The 21403-nt window shown below is 40.1% G+C and overlaps 1 protein-coding gene across 18 annotated transcripts in view; it reads right to left on the bottom strand.

The window, feature by feature from the left end:
• Positions 1-21403, bottom strand: part of Cfap20dc (CFAP20 domain containing) — a 291110-nt gene that overhangs the window by 54778 nt on the left and 214929 nt on the right. For all 18 annotated transcript variants that reach the window (XM_076544540.1, XM_076544522.1, XM_076544523.1 and 15 more), the window contains one exon: positions 10228-10322. In XM_076544540.1, coding sequence (XP_076400655.1) covers positions 10228-10322 — 95 coding nt within the window. The remainder of the gene's footprint in view (positions 1-10227; positions 10323-21403) is intronic.

Here is a 21403-nt window from a genome sequence, read left to right as displayed (position 1 = left end):
CTGGGACCTGCTGGCCAGGCTAGACTATGTGGTCAGATGAAGAACATGTCTCAGTGAACAAGGTAGATGACTCCTGAGGTATAATACCCAAGGATGACCTCTAACCCCACTCCCCACAACCATGAAGAGAACTATTAAATCCAGAAAGCTTCACAGGAAGGAGCTTACTAGATTAAAAGCTATCCGAGTGGACTTGTCACTTGTGTGGCTCTTTCTAAACTCAGCAGGTATTCTGTGGTAGTGCTAGAGTGTGGGTTAAGCTGCAGATGGCCAGGCCTGTGGTACTGTGCTCCTTCACACTTGGGTGTGCGAGATAGGCTACTCTCCTAACCACTGTCACACAGGACATAATGTCCTACTGGACAGTGTTGGGGGAACAGAAAATTTTCACACCACCCAGGGAAAACAGCAGTGCTTCACTAAGCCTTTGTTATTTTTACATCCCCTTATTTGTTGGAGGCGGGAGCTCACCGATTCCTTTATTTCCCAGTTTTTTTAAAGAGTGTTGCTGCTGAAAAGTCAACTACATTCCACATGTCTAAGAATATTTGGGCAGCACAAACAGACCTTGGTGGGAAAAAAAAGGCACCAAGTTGGGTGGGAAGGGAGATAGGGAGGTGGATTTTGGAGGAGCTGTGGGAGGGAGGGTGAATATGAAAACTCACTGCATAAAATTCTCAAATGACTTATAAAAAACAAAGAGTATTCCTGCCCTCCAAGACAGATTACGTTTGTGATTCTGGAACTGAAAATAAGTCATTTAAGGCTTAAGAGCAAAGACGGGGGGTTGTTATACGACTTGGGCTCGCTGCTGTGATTACAGGTGTGCCAGCCACTAGTCACCGCATCTGTAACCTGCTTTGCATTGTATATAAATCCCAAGAAAATCCACAGGCTAGCTCAAATTCCTGGGTGTCTCTCATGGACCAAACACCCATCTACTTAGCAGAACTTTCTGGGGTGTTTACTATGTCCTGGATATTGCTGTAGGCACCAGGTACCAAAGATGCTCAGTGAAGCAGAATTCTTAGACCCAGGCTGTTAAATGTAAAGTCATTATGTAGCTGTGAACAGAAGAACTATGAAAGGACACTTCTGTTGATGGAGAGCAGGTGGCCAGATACCCTCTCTGTCTGGCTGCCTGTAAGGAGTGGTGAGAATTCTGTGGATTCTTTACTAGTAATTTGGACATTGCATAAAATGCATTTGCTACCTATTTATATCTTGGGGGAGACTGATGACTGTTCTTAAAGGAGCAGCCTGTGTGACACTGTTATAAAGAACATGCAAGAGTATTATTTTTATGAAACTCTGACTATGTCAAAAACCCCTTGGAAGGCCTTTCTTCCTCCTAATTTTTGTGAGTTGCATAGAGGTCTACAGGCAGAAGAAAGAACTGATTATTATTCCCTGTTGGAGCTGGTAAGCATGAATAATTTAAGGGTCATATCTGTAAAGGAACAAATGTCAAAAACAAATTGACAACCATTCTTCCAGCAAAGTATGGTTCATTTTCAAAAGGTCAGCTCAGTAGTTTTCTTGAACAAGTTCTGAAACCTTCACTTCCCATTTTATGTTTCACACAGGCTCCGAGAGAACACTTTTTTAGTAAGTGTTAAGGGCACTGTGCTTGTGGTAACTGACACTCCACAAGTGTACTATAGCCTGGGAGGAACCATGAGGAGGCAGACATTCTCCTTCAGTCTGTGGCAGGGATCAGAACTCAGTGAGCACCACACTGTGTTTGCCAGGTGCGAGGCACACTTAAGGTGGCGTTTATGTACTGGAGATGTTCAGGCTGGGCAGAAACTGGCAGAGACAGACTCCTATGGAGTAAGGCAGGGACAGGACCCTGGGTTCCAGGGCCACAAGTAACTGCGTGTTTCCTTCTGTATTGCTTGGGTAAGTTTTCTAAAATTACACATTTGTCAGGTCATCATGCTGTTGACCTCCAGCTGCTCCAGGCACACTGGCTCCTCCTCTGGGGACTATGAGGCAGCCCAGGGCACTGCTGCACAGCCCAGAGGACTATGGGAGATGGGGTGATAGCAGTGTCCAAACTTTAGAGGCTATCCATGAAGGCCCAGAGTGTCAGGATGGATGATCCCTTTTCTCTGTGGTTCCAACTTAAAAAAAAGCAAGCAACCAAAAACCAAAACACACACTCATAAACTTACAGTGGTTCAGCAGAAAGATGGGCTGTGACTGAAAATTTGATTTTTGGTAAGTCATTTACCTGTTAAGGCAAACAATGGGCTGAACCAAAACAGTTTACTGATTCATCAGAGTCCCAGGGTAGGACTCTGAGACAATCACTCTCCCCTGACCTCTTTTCCATAGTGGGGTTCTATGTGAGATTTCTTTTGAAGTGAGTTTTCACTGCTTACAAATAAAGTGTAAAGGCTACTGCTTCATGCTTGAATTTCAAATCTTCCAAATGTATGAAGCCCAGGGATGAGGAAGGAGACCCAGGCTTACATTTCTGTGAAATGCTCTACTGAGAATTTGGAGAACCCAATACATGCCACAAAGTACACAGGGCCCTGGGTCCTCAAGTAAGCCAACTGACAGTCTCTGCTTATACACACTGAGGCTATTCGGGGGGGAAGAATAAGAAGAAATGAGTAAACAAATCAATATTTGATGGGGGGGACAGAGGGGGAGGAGAAGGGGGAGAGGGACAGAGAGAGAGGGAGAGAGGAAGAGTTTTGAAGGTGAGGGGGAGAAGGAGAGAATGAGAGGGAAAGGGGGAGGGAGAGGGGAGGGAGAGGGAAAGGGGGAGGGGGAGGAGGAGGAGAGAAAGGGGAGGAAGAGGGCAGAGGGGGAGGGGGAGGAGGGGGAGGAGGAGGGGAGGAGGGGGAGGGGAGAAGGGGGAGGGGGAAGGAGGAGGGAGGAGGGGGAGAGGGGGAGAATGAGCACAGTGAGTGGAGCACTCACATCTCCATAAGATTCTGGGCAGGCCATAAAGTGGCAGGTTACATGCCCAGCTATAGAGGTCTGTGGCCTGTGGGCCCAGCCTTGCCCTGGATCTCATCAACTGCGGTTAGCCATTTTGAACAAGAAGGGGTGGGAAAGTGGGCAGGTCCAAGGCTGACACAGTGGCCAGAGCCTCATTCTCTTTGTTTTCTCTCTGTGTCATTGAAATCATAGTGATTAGCCTTGGAGATATTTCATATTTTTTTCTGGTAGACCAAGAACTCTCAATAGAAAAAAATTGTTTTCTTGATATCTGTTCCATGATGGTGGTATGAGTGCTAAATGTATTGTCTCAGCCTACGAATGGCAACAGAATTGCAGAATGAATTTCAGAGGACTGCAATCATGTCTCCCTCTTCTTCTGATGATATGAACTGGAAGACTGAACATTATTTTTCTTTGGCAAATATTTTTTATAGGATTGGATGGAAACCCTATCTCAGTGTACCAGTTAAGAACAGATTGTGCTAGGCTGCCTAAAATCTCGCTAATCATGGAGAGATTAAACAAAGTGGAAACAGAGTTTTGATGGTATTAATTAGCTACAAACCACCCAAGCATATCACAGAAGGAGATAGTGGACAAACAGGAAACATTAGTTCCCAAGAAGGGCAGTGGTGATGAACACGGAGGGTGACAGGCAGGGGTCTTGCCCTTCATCTGGTTAGCTCTGACTAGCATGTTGTTATAACTCTCTGAATTTGTGAAAATTGTCCTTAGTGGAAGTTCTGTTTACCTTAGGCATTATGTAGCTTGTACTGACAGAACAGAACAGTGGTGACCTGAAGACACCCTTCCAGCCACTCATTACCACTCATATATATACATACCTAGTGCCTTTGCTCCAGGTTCCTGTGGTTTATTTTAGACACTAAACATAACATATTATTTGTTCCCTCACAGCAAGGTCTCCTCCTGACAGCCAAGATTCTACTTTTTCTGTCATAAGTAATTATAAATGTACACCTCTAAAAAGTTTCATAATCTATTTCAGACAGTAAATCACTGAGACATCTCCATCCCTTGAGCAGCCAGAAAGCACAAGTTAGATGATTGAGCTCTCACAATGAATTCTCTAAATCTGAAATAAAAACGGATGCTCCACTTCCTCCTTGGAGCGCTGGGTTGGGGGGAGGGGGAAGCCGGCACTTTTGTTGGAGCGATTTATATTAGTTTCAGTTAAAAAATATTAGATGTAGTGTTCTTCCATCTTCAAAATTCAACTCAGAAAATTATCCTGGAGAGTCCTATTGGAGGGCATTTGCCACTCCAATTATGCACCCGAGTGAACCAGAGTTCCTTCCTACCCCCATCCAAACCACTGTTTCCACTGGAGATTCTTGTTGTTTGTTTTTTTATTTTGAGACAGAGTCTTATGTAGCCCAGGCAAGTCTGAAACCAGCTGAGGATGATTTTGAACTCCTGATCCTCTGTCTGGGTTTCACAAGAGCTATGATGACAGGTGTGTGTCCCCACATTAATTTTTATGCATGCTAAGCAGGCACCTTTAAATGACTTTCTTCTCTAGTCCAGAGATTCTCCAGTGTTCCTCTTTCACTCATTCCTGACATCCAGGCTCCCCGCTGCTATGGAATGTCATTCTGTATGCTGTGGATGTGTGTTGCTCTGATTGGTTGAAAAATAAAACACTGATTGGTCAGAAGCCAGGCAGGAAGTATAGGTGGAGTGAGCAGATAAGAAGAATTCTGGGAAGAGGAAGGCTGAGTTAGGAGTCGCCAGCCAGACACAGAGGAACCAAGATGACAAGGCAGAACTGGAAAAAGGTACCAAGCCATGTGGCTAAACATAAATAAGAATTATGGATTGATTTAAGTGTAAGAGCTAGTCAGAAATAAGCCTGAGCTAATAGCTGAGCAGTTATAATTAATATAAGCTTCTGAGTGATTATTTTATAAGTGGGCTGTGGGACTGTGGGGGCCAGGTGGGACCTGAGAAACCTTGCAACTACAAATGGCGCCAAGACCTGGGGCAAGAGTTTTCACCTAAAACCCGAGAAAGCTTAAAAAAAAAAAAAAGATTCTAAAATGGAGCTAAAAGCAGCTTCCTAGTTGTGTCTCTCAGGCAAGTTGTGAGCTACAGTATGGTGGGTTTGCAGTGGCGTATGGGCTTGGGTGCAGCATGGCGGATTCCTGCCACTGTACACAGTGATATCTTCAAGCCATGCAGCACATTGTGTGGCAGATTTAATTAATATAAGCGTCTCAGTGATTATTTTGTAAGTGGCTGCAGGGTCAGTCGGACTGAGGAGGATGGGAAAAAACGTCAGTTACATGCTAGTACAGACAGAAAAAAAAAAGGTTTCTGGGCTACACGCTGTTTTGATGGAGGTATGGACACCCTGCTTCCAAGAGTTGGTGGTACGCATAGCTCCTAGAGCTGGCAGTAACATACCACTGGCATGTTGAGAAGCTGAGGTGGGTGGAATCAACAGCCAAGGCTGCTGCTTCTGTTCTAACCACTCTGCAGTTTAAAGCAATAGATTCACAAAACGACAGATTCAGATGAAATTAAACCCCAGTTTACAATGTGTGTAAAATTGTACATAGGCTTGGAAGAGAGAAGAAAATGAATATAGACAGTTATATAAAGAAATAGTTTTAAAAAATAAAGTCTTTAAAGAGAAAATAAAAGTAATATAAAAAATAAGCCATGTAGAATTTGTAAATGTTGAATTCTAGGCTTCGACAATCATTGTCAGTGCAGATCAAGCTGCAAGTATTTTTTCAAATATCTTAAGTTATATTTTCTTTTTCAGAGCTGCTTCTTATTTGGGGCTACTCTTTTTTTTTTTAATTGAGGCGTAATTCATAAAAGGGTATATTGTTTTGATGAGACTTTTTACAACTGTGGCTGGATGTCTTTCTTTAGTCTTCCAAGAAGGGCCATTTTACTTTTTTAGAGTTACTTTTTAAAGTTATGAGGTCAACAACTTGGACTACTATGCATGTAAGTGCTAATGCAAATTAAAGCCCAAGTTGACCTCCAGCAGCAGTTCATTCTATGTTGACAGTGAGAGAACACTTTGCCTGTTAGGATACTGTTACTCGTGGACTGAAATGCTGAAGAAACCCCTCCCCCTATTTTGTTTTTTGCAAAAATCAAGGTATATTCTAGGGTTTCCTGGTTGACCTCAACAGATAAACTGAGATGATAGTCTTAGTTCAGAAATGATCTGAATGTAGATTTACAGTCTACGTGTACAGCTGGCTAAGTGAGATCGCTTTCACAGTTCTGCATGTATCCCATCGGCTCCCCATTAGTCACTGAACTCTTAAAACTGGTATTGTAACATTATCACAATGTTTTGCGCCAATTTTTATAAACTTTACAGTGCAATATGTGTTCCTTTTCTGAGGCAAACCAAAGGTATATTTCTCAAGGTTCTGCTGTTAACAGCAGCGTTGATGGAGGATTTTTTATACATTTGTAATAGATAGAAATAAACCAGAAAGAAAGAAGAAAAAAAAAGTGGTGGAGGAAAAGGTGAACACTGCAAGAATACTCAAAAGGGCTGAGAGTTGCAAACGCCAAGAATGGCTTTGCATAGTAAATGGAATAGAACAGCTCTGAACTATAGCTTACTTTTCCTGGTTTGGTCTGACAGAATGATTGAATGCTTTTGTACAAAAATCAGAGCCTTAAAAACAAGGATTTGGTGAGATTGTAAAATGGTGTGCCACTTTGGCAAAACAGTTTGGTGGTTGGTCAAAATGCAAAACACTGTTACTCTGTTACTCAACAATTCTACCCTTAGGAATAAATCCTCAAACTACTGAAAATGTGCACCTATGAAACATGTACATGAAAGTTTACAGCAGTGTGTTGCTAATAGTAAAAAAGTTAAAACAACTCAAATAGCTATCAAATACTGGAGAGAAATAAAATGTGGCTTATTCATACAATAGAATATTATTAAGATACAAAAATGAATGAGAAACTGAGAGATTAAATGACTTTGGTGAACCTTCATAATTTCATTTGTAGATCTTTCCATTTCTAATTTATAAATACATTTGGGGTTATAAATTATAAATGTACTGCCTCCTGTCAACATTGTATACTTCTATTTGATGATTTCTGTGTCAAACATTCTATGGAAATGTTTCCAAGTATTTTCTGTATTAACTGTGAATGAACAGAACAAAATAAATTGCCTGTGATGAAAAAAAAAATAAGCCATGTAAAGATGGAAATAACACAGAGAGTCTGGATTATATTGTCTTTGGGATTTTTAACTTCAGAGAGACATTTGATTGTAAAGGCTACCCAGTTAAATCAATATGTATATTTTAAAGATATCTTGACTTCAAAATTTGGATCTAAGGATATGTTACTTTGGAAAGGAGGCTCTGCTTTTGTTTCCACAGGAAGCAAGAGGGTATAGTTTTGTTCCAGGTTAAGATGGATCTGATTTGGTCAAGCCAGACCTCATGAACCTTAACAGATGGTACCTATCAACAAAGGTTATAGCCAGTCTTCCTAGAACTTGATCATTATCTCAGATTTTCTCAGGATCCCCATAAGAATACAACACCATCAATCAGCAGGAATTAGCCTAGTACACTATGCCCACATTCCCCAAAAATGGATTATGGATATTTGTCTTTGTTAGAGATTGGTCATAATCAATATCTTTCTAAAATGAAAAAGGGGGATATGATATAGATATGATAGGATGAAAGGTAGATTATTGAATCTACTTTTAAAGAGCAACTTGTTTTAAATTGCTATAGATTTTAGTTTATTGATACAAATTTAAAGTTAATTTTGTTATACTGTATGTATATTTCTACTCTTGTTTAAGGTATTATGTTTGTGCAGCTTATTTGAAATTGTAACAGATAATTAAGAAATATAGATTAATAATTAGTTTTCTATGATAGTCAAACTTTTAGTCATGTTAGTTAAGTTTTCTAGGTATACATAGACATAATTCAATTAGGTAGGTAATCTTCAAACACTTCAAAGACCTACAGAATATGGCATTTAAAATGTTCTAAAAACTTATAGACTTTCCTGGACATTGAGGCACATCTGCTCCTGGCAGCACCAAATTTACTTCAAAGAGGAGCATGGGCATTGAAGACACTCCATATGGAGTTTATCTTCCTCTTGGCAAAAATAGCCATTTGGGCAAGAAACTGTTCTGCCTGGACTGCTTGATAAAATGTTGTATCAACTGGACATTCAGGACCCATACAAAGGTGACTACTGAACTTTGCAAAGCCAGAAGGTCCTTCAGGTTCCTGCTTCGCAGAAGAAACTACCAGGCATTCTACAGGACACAGAAAGAAGTGACTGAGAGACTCTAGGCCTGTGGGCTGAAGAAGGATGCCCCAATGTTACAGAGGAACTTTGGATTATTGTCTAAGCAGCCAGCTGTCTCTATCATTCTAGATTTTTGGAAGTTGCTTACAATGCTTTTCCTGTTTACTTAGGTAATATTATATCCTTCTGAGGTCTTTGATGTAGTTGAAGATTAGATAGTTATAATTTTCCTTAGTTATGATAAAAGATAAATTAGATATGAACCTTTAGACTCATAAAAATAGGATATATAAAATATTTTCTTTAATTTTATCAAATAAAAATAGGCTAGATATTGTAACTGTAATTCTTGCTTGATAACTGTTCTATTATATGTAATTTTACTATGTTAAAGTTAAAACCTTCCTTTTTGATTAGACAGAAAAGGGGAAGTGCTGTGGAATGTCATTCTGTATGCTGTGGATGTGTGTTGCTATGATTGGTTGATAAATAAAACACTGATTGGCTAGGAGCCAGGCAGGAAGTATAGGTGGGGTGAGCAGATGAGGAGAATTCTGGGAAGAGGAAGGCTGAGTTAGGAGTTGCCAGCCAGACACAGAGGAAGCAAGATGACAAGGCAGAACTAAAAAAAGGTACCAAGCCACAGGGGTAAAAATAAATAAGAATTATGGGTTGATTTAAGTGTAAGAGCTAGTCAGTAATAAGCCTGAGCTAGTAGCTGAGCAGTTATAATTAATATAAGCTTCTGAGTAATTATTTTATAAGTGGGCTGTGGGGCTGTGGGGGCCAGGTGGGACCCAAGAAACCTTCCAACTATACCCTGCTCCTAACTAAAACCCAATGGCTCATCTTCATGACTTCTGCATCACAGGGAACACTGAGGGGACTTTCATTCCAGTTTCCTACCAATGACTGCACTGTTTGTAGGCATGCCACGGTCTCACCTTAGTGAAGGGCTGCATCTTTGCATGAAGGAAAATGTATACAGGCAAAAGCCTTTTACAAGGGGGTCATGCAGTGATGTAGAAAAATGCAATGAATGCAGTGGTTTTGTTGTGTGAATGTCATAGAGTGTGATAATTTATGCAAGCTAAAATGGCACAGCTCCATCAATTGATATGTCTTTTGATCAAGAAACAGTAAACAGAAGATGTTATTGAAGCTATTGGTGTAGCATGTCATGCTATTTTACAGTAAACATACTTTAGTAGGTAGGAGAACCTTCTAAAATAAAAATTAAAAGTATAGTACAGTAAGTATATGAGCCAGTAACAGTTTATTATCATGCATCTTGTACTGTGTGTGGTTATATGTGCTATACTTTTAACCACTTGTGGTCCAGCAGGTTGTTTATATTAGCAACCCACAAATATATAAGCAATGTATCCTGCTATGACGTGTGATGTGATGCAATGACAGGGCATCAGAAAGCAGGGATTTCCTAGCCTCAACATAACCTTTTCAGATGTCATATGTGTGAGGTCCACTCCTGACCAAAATACCAGCACACAGTGCATGGCTGTACCCCAGTGTTCTGAGAGGCCTGGACTGTATTACTATGATACCAGCTGCCAGGATTTGGCATTCACTGTTCTAAGTGCTTCAAATATTGTACATCACTGAATCTTTACAAGAAAATAACATGTGTGGCCAGGGAGGCACTGTAGAGCTGGCAACTAAAATTCACAGTGGTCACACAGTGGGAAGCGGTATAGCTGGAAATCAGATGGGGGCTGATGCCTTCAACTCTGTGCTGCCATGGGGCAATCATTCAGAAAAATGGGACTGTTCCTCTCTGCAACCTACATAGTAAAGGACTTCATAAAAGATAAGGCACAGATTACCTCAGTTTGGATACACAAGTCTCTATGGTCAGTATGAAAGCAGCAGCATTTCAGATTTTCTCTGTTTGTGGCAAATTACCTTTATATCTTTAATGCATAGCATTTCTTGTATTCTTACCTTGCACACTCACACTTGTAGAGGACTCCAGAGGCTGCTCCACTGGCTGCTGACTGGGAGGGACAATTGGTGGGCTCAGCATGTTCAACCAGTCTCTAAGGAGAAAAGAAAGCAGATGAGCAACACAGTTGCAGCCCCACACATGGACTTGAAGTTTCCCCTTGGTTTTCATATCTTTAGGGTTTACGAAGGAACACTTTATCTTCCTTCATGTTCCAGTAAGAAAAATGAGAATTAATACTCAATTTTGTGACAAGGTTAATAAGGAGTTGATCACTTAACCAATAAATTGCTTGATCAAATCCACAAGCTAAATGATAACCATTTCTCTTCCTATCAGTTGGGTATCCAATACTGATGTTTAGCCCTGAAAACATACACTCAAGTTACACTATACAGGCTAAACTGGTTATATTTAGGAATATATATGCATATACATATATGCATATAACAACAATTAATGAAAAAAGAGGTCATGAATTTGAAAGAGAGCAAAGAGAGGTATATGGGAGGGCTTGGAGGTAGGTAGGGAAGTGAGAAATTAGTAATTACACTATAACCTCAAAAATAAAAGATAAAAATGATTAGAAGTTTATTATTAGTGCCATGAAAATATAGTATGTTTACTTTAAAAAAATATTTCTGTGTGTATGATGTGCATGTGGAGGTCAAAGGACAACTTGTCAGTTCTCTTCTTCCCTGCTGTGGGTCCCTGGGATCACACTCAAGTCCCCAGGCTTGGTGGCAAGCACCTTTATCCACTGAACCACTTCTCTATCCTGTAGTACAATTTTCCCCCAAAAGGAAACCATTTCAGCAAATCAGAAGAAATACAGTAGAGAAGATGCTCTTTCTGATCTTGGGTGAGAAAGCTTGACACAATCACGTGTGGTTTGTCTTGGATGGCAGTGTTCTCCACATGAGTTAAGCAGAAGTCAGCCTCGGATTTGATGTGAATCCACCTTTATTTCCCTTCCTCCTCCTCTCTCACAGCCTGCTGTCCCCTTGCTAGATTCTTGGGCAGGTACACCTCAAGTGGTGCTGTCTAGAAGGCACGAGTCCAGTGCTTCTCATCCCTAAACCTGCTCCTGAGCTGCTCAGGTGGAAGTGTGAAGGCAGGGGAACAGAAAGGATTTTCCAATATCAATCCTATTTGTTGCATGGATATTACCACCCTATATTGTTTATTCCTGTTATTTTAAACAGGACCATATTCTTATGACAATATTTTCTTTCTAAATTTCTGTATTTGGTACTTTCTTTAATCTACAATGGGAAGCAGTTTTAACCAGAAGCTAAGAGCACCAGCTCTCTGGCCAGGGCCAGATCCTTGTTCCCTACAGTAAGAGATTAGCCAAATCACTTAATGTTGCTAAGCTTGACCTGTAGGGAGGAGAAAGATGGTAACATTTCAGAGTTTTGCCTACAGATTAGACCAAGCCCATTTGGCATGGATCTGGGTACAGTTATCATTTAGCAAATTTCAGTTGCAATACACTGATCAAGGAAGCCCATGTGCTGGCCTAACCTACTATGATAAACCAAGGTGGGAACATGGTCTTGCTGGATTTAAATGAGTACAAGATGGCAGAATGCTCACTGGATTACATAGCTGATGTTTTCCTTCTGCAAGCCACTTATTCTCCAAGTATACAAGTATTTTAATGTAAAAAATTACTCAATTTCTACCTGAAATATTTTAAGAGACTTTAAATCACTGCTTACAGCTATCTCTAGATTATGGTTGCTGAAATGAGTGAGATGAACATGCTGTGTAATTGAATTTCATAGTAACACATTAAGGACATCAGAAAGGATTTGTCACAGACATTCAAGCTAATGGGACATTTTCTGCTAAGTACCTTTTATTTAGTCCATTTAATTATAGCAGACCAAAAAATCCTGTACTTATATAAAATCATGAGGTCATATACAAATTACCAGCCCAGGGACCTCATTTCTTCATAAAAGTGTTGAAAAACAGGTGAGCAGGAGAAAAGAATGGTATCATCTGAAGACCCTCTTTCCATTTCTGACCAGGGACTCTCCACTCTGTGTGTGTGTGTGTGTCCTACTCTTGGTCTAGGAAATTCTTGCAATGTGAATGGTGGTCCTTGTTTGAATGTTGGGACAATGACTTGATGTTATTCCTTTTCTGCTGTAGGTGTGGACAATATATGGGTCTTTATTTTGTGGTTAAAAAAAACTTCAAATTTAAAAGTAAATAACAAAAGAACTACAAAGAATTTGTGCATATTATTTACTAAGATTTTTAAAAGACCATTTCATTACATTTATTATTAATCAATTGGTCAGTCAATCAGAAGTTGTAAACCATGGCCCATGGGCCAAGTATATTTCATAGTCTGTTTTTGTATAGTATGCAAACTAATTTAGCCATTTATATTTTCAATGGTTAAATGGATATAATGTTCCACAGGATATGAAAACTATATGAAATTCAAAGTTCAGTGTCCACAAATGATGCTTCATCAGATTACTGTCACATGCTTGCATTCCAGTAATGTCTACATCTACTGTTGTCTTTTTTGTTTGTTTGTTTTTTTGTTTTTTCCGAGACAGGGTTTCTCTGTGTAGCTTTGTGCCTTTCCTGGATCTCGATCTGTAGACCAGGCAGGCCTTGAACTCACAAAGATCTGCCTACCTATGCCTCCCAAGTGCTGGGATTAAAGGCGTGTGCCACCACCGCCCAGCTACTGTTGTCTAAGTGTTCATTATCTGGTTCTTCATTGGAAACATTTGATGGCTACTCATCTCTAACTAGAAACGTGTACTAATTCCTACAGCAATAATCCAGCACCACATGCTCACTCTCCTCTCTAGCTTTTCTTATTAGTAAATTTGCTCCCATTTCCTCAGGGTATATCGGGTTATAGACACACAAAGAGTAGTCTCCAACACGCTAAGTGAAACAAACACTAACCAAGTGAAAACATAAAACAACACAACACAAAAAAACATTCCAGCATACTACACACTTGTTCTTTAGAGTTCTATACTTTCCGAGGTTTTTTTTCCTTGTAGTCAAAATACCATGCTCAAAATTTTCTTGAGTTAGCCCTCTCTGGTCCTCTTCAGTCTGAATGTATTATTCATGTGAAAGGAAATTGTTTGCTTCTGTTCATAGTACATTGTCAGGATTTTCCCTCTCCATTTTCCTAAAGTTATATTGTTTTTCTTTTAATGTTGTTGAATAATAAATCATTAACAATTGAAGAATCAAAATACTCAGAATAATGTGTTCAGATAAAGTTAGACCCTTCTATTCATCCCTGTGGACTCTCCTCTTTGGTCTATCCCCACCCACTCTCTTAAGAGTAATGTTTTGCTTGCAAAAGCAAGCCCAAACATACCTTTTCCCTCTTTTAAAAAAAATTTGAGATTCCCTTTCCTTCCTCCAAGTCCTCCCATATATGCATCTCACTCTCTTTCAAATTCATGGCCTTTAATTTTTTTACTGTTATTGCATGCAAGTATATGTATCCATAAACATATATTTCTTGAAAAAAAACACCTCCCTCTTCTCATACAAAAGCAGGATGCTATTGTTAGTTCTTTTGTCATTTCTTTATTTCTTTTTAACTTTTAGCTTGTAATATATCCTGGAAACTCTCCCTCATGTTTACAGAGCTCTTCCTCAGGCTTTGCAACTCCATCCTACATTCAGACATGTTTTCAGTGCTTGTACCTGCAATAAGCACCACAGGGAAGACCTTTGGGATCTCATCTCTTCTACAGACTTGGAAGTGTGTCTCCAAGATAAGTTTCCACAACAAAAGGCATGCTTGGTGTTGTTAGACACTGACAAATTCCCTGTACAAGGGGCAATTGTTAGATACTGGCAATGCCCTCAACATCCATCTGCTTTCTCATCAGCAATGTGCAAGAATGAGTTTCCCCAGAGCAAAAACTACATGGACATCATGTTAAGTTTTTAAATGCTTCCCAGCCTGATCTATGAGAACTGCTCTCATAAGGTAGTTTTGATTTGTCTTAATCCTTAGTATAAGTAGATTTGAATGCACTTTCATATTTAAGGCCATTTGGTAAATATACATATGTATACATATATATGTATATAGTTGTATGTATATATGTATGTATCAATCTACCCATACATATTCATATCTTTTTCATCTTATATCATAATTTTTCTATTTTTGTTTGGCTATTTGTCTTTGCTTTAGTTTTTTCCCTCTCTATATATGTTTTTTTATTTTCATATAGTCAAGTATATCATTCATTTTTTTAAGGCCATCTGTATTTAGAAAGCCGTTCCCTAAACCACATTTTATAGCAGTGCACCCATATTTTCTTCAAGTTATTTGTGGTAGAGGTCTGCGGGTGGCCATGTCAGAGGTGCAGCATATGACAACTGAAGTTCAGGTGTCAGTCCACCAAGAGGAAAATCTCTGAAGGATCAATCTTGTTTTAGGTAAGACCACAAGATTACAGACTCTGAAATATCTTCTGCTTCTGCTGTACTTTTGGTACCTGATATGATGTATATGGTGTGAGAAATCCCTCACTGCCTGTATTATAGTGTGTTTATCTCATAAATATATTTAATCTATTGGGCATTTATATCTGTGGATTGTTGGGAAGATGATTTCTCCTTAAGCAGTATAATTTTGATGAATAAAAATAATGTTTCATAGCTAGTGTAGGGTTCTGGTCTCCTCCTATATTGAGTAAAGCTGTTGCCTGCCTGCTTGCCGACCTTGACCAGATGTCCTCCCTATAATTCCCTGCCTTTATCCACCCTTCTGAATGCTTAAGGGACGTTCCTTGTTTGTGTATCCTGCATATTGGGCGTCAGCAGCTTAGATGCAAGATTGTAAACATCAGTAGCAAACTTCTGCCCTCTGGGGTTCTCCCATTGTGCTGTAAGCCTGTATTTAAGGTTTCCTCCCTCTTTCAATAAAGGGCATTCGACATTCTGCTGAGGCAAATGACCCGCTGTCTCTTGTCTCTATTTTTAATCTGCAGCCCCTCGCTCAGACATGGTGAATGGGTATTGGTAACGCGGGCGTTATCGCTACAAGCTAGGTCTATTGTTTCACACAAGGACTGTGAGTCACACTTAGGAGATGCTCAGATTTATGATATACCAGGAGCCAGGCTGGCTCAAATTCCTTTAATCTAAATGTTGAGAATTGCAGTTACAGGTTTCTTGTGTACCATTAGGTGGTACCAGCTTCAAAAAAACTTTAGAGCAGGTGCCTTGCTAATGGGTTTTAAGAGAAACTGTTCTCAGGAAATGCAGTCTAGTTCACAAGGACACATAGCTAGCTGCAGTCCAGTTCACAGGGACATACAGTCAGCTGTCTGATTTGCTGATCCAAAGTTAAAGATGCAAAGCAACTTCATTGTAGTGCCAGCCTCTCTCCTAGGACTGGCTGATAACTTAGGACAGTGATTAACTCTCAGCACAAATTCCTAACCTTAGTACTTCATACCCCTGAGAAAGAGTTGCAATTTTCCTTTTTTTATGATCTAAAGTTACACGCAGGACAGAAAAAATATATTTTAAGATTTAAAATGCTTTTAGTGTCTCTGTGCCTTGGACAGTGCCGAAGTTAGCTCATACTAAGAGATTAAGGTAATAAATGGTTCTTTCTTTGCAGGTGCAAGTTACAGCCCACCAATTAGGAAGTTATGATTTATTACATGTGTATTGTCAGGATGCCTCTGGTTTTTTTTCCCTAAAAAAATGGAATGTGACCTTCAAATGTAACTCCTCTGAATATTCACTCACAGGTGTGAATGTGTATTTTTCCTAACCCCTCAGTTAGAAAAAGTCTTAGTTTTTCAGCACTGTGGCTTTCTCTTTGAGCCCTGCCTGCAGCCTGAGGCTAGAGTAAGGTACATATAACATTAGCTTTCTCAATGACTAGAATTTTATTGACAACCTATAGTATTTTAACATGGATTTAGATTACATTTGTGGTAATTTGAATGAAATGTTCCCCACAGGCTATGGCATTTGACTACTTGGTCCCCGGTTAGTGGCACTCTCTGGGGAGGTTTAGGAGGCATGATGGCCTTGCTGAAGGAAGTATATCAAAAAGGATAGGTTTGAGAGTTAGAAGACTCTCACTGTTCTGAATTTGCTTTTTCTGCTTCCTGTTTGTGGTCTGAGATGTGAGCACTCAGTTCTCAATTGCTGTTCTAGTCCCCAAACCTGCCTGCTGCTACACTTTCCCACAGTGATGGTGGTGGATTCTTACTCCTCTGGAACTGTAAGCCCCAAATAATCCCTTCCTTCTATAAGCTGCCTTGGTCATGATGTTTTATCACAGCAATAGAAAAATGTAGTATGCAATTAAAACTTTAATTAAAGTAACTCTTTTGTTTGGCTTTTTCCTGGGCAATCCATTTATGAACTATTATTATTATTATTATTATTATTATTATTATTATTATTATTAGAGACAGGGTTTCTCTGTGTAGTTTTGGTGCCTGTCCTGGAACTCACTCTGTAGACCAGGCTGGCCTCAAACTCACAGAGATCCACCTGCCTCTGCCTCCTAAGTGCTGTGATTAAAGGTGTGCACCACCACCACCCAGCTTATGAACTATAATTTAAAAAAAGGTTTGCATATTAACTAAACATAGGCTAAACAAAAACAACCAGGACTTTTTCGTTAAGTACCTTTCACTATCTTTAAAATACCATGAATCTCTCAAGTGGAAGACAGATGATGTGGCACTGTGTCCATTTATATTCCAGAACTTCAAGTCTCTTGGGACCACACAGAACACTGTGAGAAATACTGGTCCAGCTTATGCCATTTTCTTAAGTAATCCTCTTCCTTCTCCTCCTTTTTCCATTTTAATATGAAGATCAAACCTAATCCAGTGCCCTGTGCATTCTACTAAATTCTCTTCAATTGAGCTACACCCTATGCCTTAGAAAAATACTTTATTCTTACTAGTATTTTTTTCAAGAGCATTCTTTTTTTTTTGTCACTTGTTAAACAGCAGCCAGTGGTCAAGCAACTGTACCTCACTTGTTTACTTCCTTGTATGTGCTTGTGCTACCTTGACTCATGATCAACTCATTTAAACATCCACACCTTCTACTATGCAAGCAAAAAATACCCAACAAATGGTAATTCCAGCTCAGATTCTATCACAAGGAACTGTACTGGTTAGTTCATTGTCAACTTGACACAACCTGGGAAGAGGGAACCTCATCTGAGGCATTGCTTCTATTAGTCTAGACTGTGGGTCATGTCTGTAGAGGCATTTTCTTGACTAATGATTGATGTGGGAGGACTCAGACCACTGTGAGCAGTGCCATCCCTTGGCAGGTGACCCTGTGTTGAAATAAAGTGTGTTGAGTAAGCCATGAAAGCAAACCACAGAGAGCAAGCCAGTAAGCATTTTTTCTTGATGGTTCTGCATGTGGGGAAGATTCTTGATTAATGATCGATATGGGAGGGAGCAGCCCATTGTGGGTGGTGCCACCCTTGGGCAGGTGGTCTTGGATGTTATAAGGAAGCAGGCTGAGCAAGCCATAGGAAGGAAGTCAGTAAGCAGAACTGCTCTGTGGTCTCTGTTTCAGTTCCCGCCTCCAGGTTCCTACCTCGACTTCTCTCAGTGATAGATATTGATCCAGATATGTAAGCTAAAAATCCCTTCTTCCCCAAGTTAGTTTTGGTCAGTGTTTTAGTAAAGCACCAGAAAATAAGCAGAGCAGGTGCCTATCATAGTTTTATTTCTGAGCAATTTGCTTGAGCTTCTTACCCTAGCTAGCCATGTTTTGGACTCTCTTCTTGTTCTTTCTTCAGCCATTCCCACAACTGTCCTGTCGTCAACACTCTGGTTGTTTCTTCAGCTCTGACCACCACCTCTTCCTGCAAAGGACTGACCTCACCCTGTTATGGAAAGGCCTCTATGTCTTCGCCAATTTTCCTTTCCATCAGGCTTGCTCTCCTAGCACATCCAAATGCTTCTTCTTCCCTGTTGCTCTCGAGGACTCAGTCAGGCTTCCCAACACATCCTCCACTTGAAACAGGAGAGAGCTCCTGGGCCCATGTGTAAATGCTGGGAACTGTCATCAGATAGTGTTTTATTTAAGAGTCAAGGTAGTGGAATCATTTTAAATAACACACACAAAAATACAGAGCAAAGGAAGAATAAAAACTAACTTATGAATTTTAATAAGACTGGATTGACCTTAAAATTTTGGTAAGAGAAATAATAATTAAAAAAAAATTTAGTCCATCTAATGGATGTGCTAGAGAGTGGACATTATTTGAGTAGAGCTGAATCAGATATTGGTAGAACTGAAAACAATATTCTCAGTTAAGACAGACTGTGATTTTAGGTTGGGAGATATTTTATTGTATGAGATATTTTCTATGCAAGTATAAGAACCTGAGTTTGGAGCCCCAGATATGGTATCATGCACCCATAATCCCAGCTCTCCTATGGAGAGAAAGGAGGTGGAGGAAGGATAATCCCTAGAAACTCACAGGCTAGTTAACTTGGTGTACAAAGTGGTGAACAACAACAGGAGATCTTGTCTCAAACAAGGTGGAAAGTGACAATCAGCACCTGAGGGTGTCCTTTGACCCCTGACCTCTGATTTCATGGCATTCCTGGGTGTACACACAGGTTCCTGCCCTGAGAGAGTTATGGTCTGATGGAGGAAGCATCCTAGTGGACAGAAAATGACTACAGAACAGGGGCTGTACTCACTGGCTGATCAGCTAATCTGTGAGTATTCTTAAAGGGTCCTCCTGCAGTGAGGCTGTCTATAATCTGGTGTACATTTAGGTGGCTACTGGGACGCTCAGATGCCTGCTACTAAAACTCTGGGGCAAGGAGGCAATCTAATAAAATGCTTTTCACAGAAGCTTTGTCAAGAACTTGGTAGTTCACAGCAACACTTGTCTAATACCTAGTAACATTCATTTGCTACCGATGACTGTTTCTTATACACTGAAAAAAAAATGGATTTTAAAAGTATTCTCTGGTCAAAAAGAGACTGGGGGGAAGACTGATAAATACCTTAGTTTTGAGGGGAGATTCCATTTCTTCTAAAAACTGGATCAGTTTTCTAGCAAAATATACACAAACTGCAAACTTCCAATTCAGGAGGTCAGAGGCTGCTCTTATGTGTCTGCTATGTATTTTTGGATCTCAAAGAATTTCTGTACCACACAGGTCTTCTGAAGGCATGGGTAGGGTTTTCTGGGAAGCACTGGACAGTAAGTATACGAGCCAGCCATATGTGCCTCATGCTTTCCTTGTCTGCTGTGTTGTGAAAAGCAACTAGAATGGGAAGTTTAAAATGTGTTGAGCAGGCCTCTAGAAAGATTGGGGTGGACAGGACTTGGCTGTTAAGATATAGGGATTGCAATATGGACCTATCACTTAAGAATGGGCATCCCAAAGATATTTACTTCTTCTCTGCATTTTGACTAGTTGTGGATCTCTAGAATAGAATAGTCTACACCTGCTGCAAAAAGAAGCTTCTTTAATGAAGGATGAGAGCTGTACTCTGTAAGTGTAAGTATTTAGAATACAGTGAGAATTATACTGATTTAGGGAAATATCAACAGTAAGTTCTCCTCTAGGGTCTGTGACACCCCCCAGCCACCATTAGTTAGCTAGGTTTACATTACCAGGCATGAATTCTTTCCTTTTGAGCAGACCTTAGTCCAATTAGACAGCTGATGATTACCCCCAAGATAAGAGTGCCACTGTTACACCAATGGGATATCTTTCTGTTCTGGTCAGTGATGTTGTATGGTCTTTATAGCTAAGTAGGCCTGCTGATTGTCATTCTCCCCTGGCTTGAAGAGATACACATTTGCAAGGCCAGTGCTGGAGAGGCAGAGCTAAGCAGATCCTTCAGGCTGGCTCAGTGGCCAGCCAGCCTAGCCTAGTCAACTACATTCTGCAACTCGGTTTCACCTTAGCCCTAGGTACTTTCTATTTTAAAGTTAGAATCTCTCTCTTTAGGATCTTCCAATATGATGAGATCACCAAGATGACTTCTGACATGTCTAAAAACATCTGAAGTCAGTGACCAGTGCTTATTGGACACAGTGCTTTATAGACTCATGTACTGATGGGGAAGGGATAGGAAAACAGGTTGCTTTTCTCGCTGTTTCCCACCATTTAAGCCAAGGTCCTAGTGGCCTTCTTCACTAGTGCATCGATTCCAAAGATGAAAGAAGAGCATCTCAGGTCTTCAATATTGACAGCGTTTCTGGAACGCTCATATTTGTATCTGCAGAATGATAGGTGTTTCATCTAGACATATGACTAAAAGTGGATGGTCATGTAAAAACTCATTCATGAAAGTGGAATCTAAAGAAAACAATGTACAGTTCAAAGGACACAAGTTGACAGAGAATGGTTAGAGCAGGGGAGTTGCGATTCCCTTTCCTGTGGAGGGCAGACCACCCCAATAGCGTTGAGGGGGACACAGACTTTCTTCATTCCCAAAATTGTGTTCAAATGAGTATGTGAAATTTAATATTAAATTTTAATTTGTTTTTCAAAAGGATCCTTTTTTCCTCCCATCTTCCCCTTTCCCTCTGCTTCTTTCTCTTCTTTTTATTTTTATTTTTTAGTTGCTGAAGGATAAAAGGAAATCAAAAAGTCACTCAGGTGGTGACTCACTTCTTTACCTTGTAATGGAGAATGATTCGGGGTGAAAACTCTTGAGGAAGGCAGTTTATCTCCTCAAAACAGAAAAGGCCAATCAAGCATTGTCTGATTAATTAGAGACACTTAAAAAAAAAAAACCTGCTATCAAGGCCCACAGCTGTAATCAATTTAATCAACATGCAAAGAGCCAATCTATGGTTTTCTTGATTAACAAAGCTGAATGTTAAACAGAGAAGAGTGACATTGTAGTGCCATTAGCTAAATCTGCAAACTGAGAATTTTCCCTAAATATTCAAAGTCAAGTAAGGGTAAAGTGAAAACTCTCTCACACTGTCTTATTCTCTGAGCATGATGGGCCTGGATATTCCATATTAAAAAAAAAAAAGAAAAAAAAGAGGTAGGAGCTGGGTGCTGGTGGCACACACCTTTAATTCCAGAACTCAGAGGGCAGGCAGATCTCTGTGAGTTTGAGACCAGCCTGGTCTACAGATTGTGTTCCCCAGAGCTGTTAAACAGAGAAACC

Source organism: Peromyscus maniculatus, chromosome 9 (genome assembly GCF_049852395.1).
Source record: "Peromyscus maniculatus bairdii isolate BWxNUB_F1_BW_parent chromosome 9, HU_Pman_BW_mat_3.1, whole genome shotgun sequence".
Lineage (NCBI taxonomy): Eukaryota > Metazoa > Chordata > Mammalia > Rodentia > Cricetidae > Peromyscus > Peromyscus maniculatus.
Note: the sequence above shows the minus strand (reverse complement) of the source record. Positions and strands in the feature narration are given on the sequence as shown.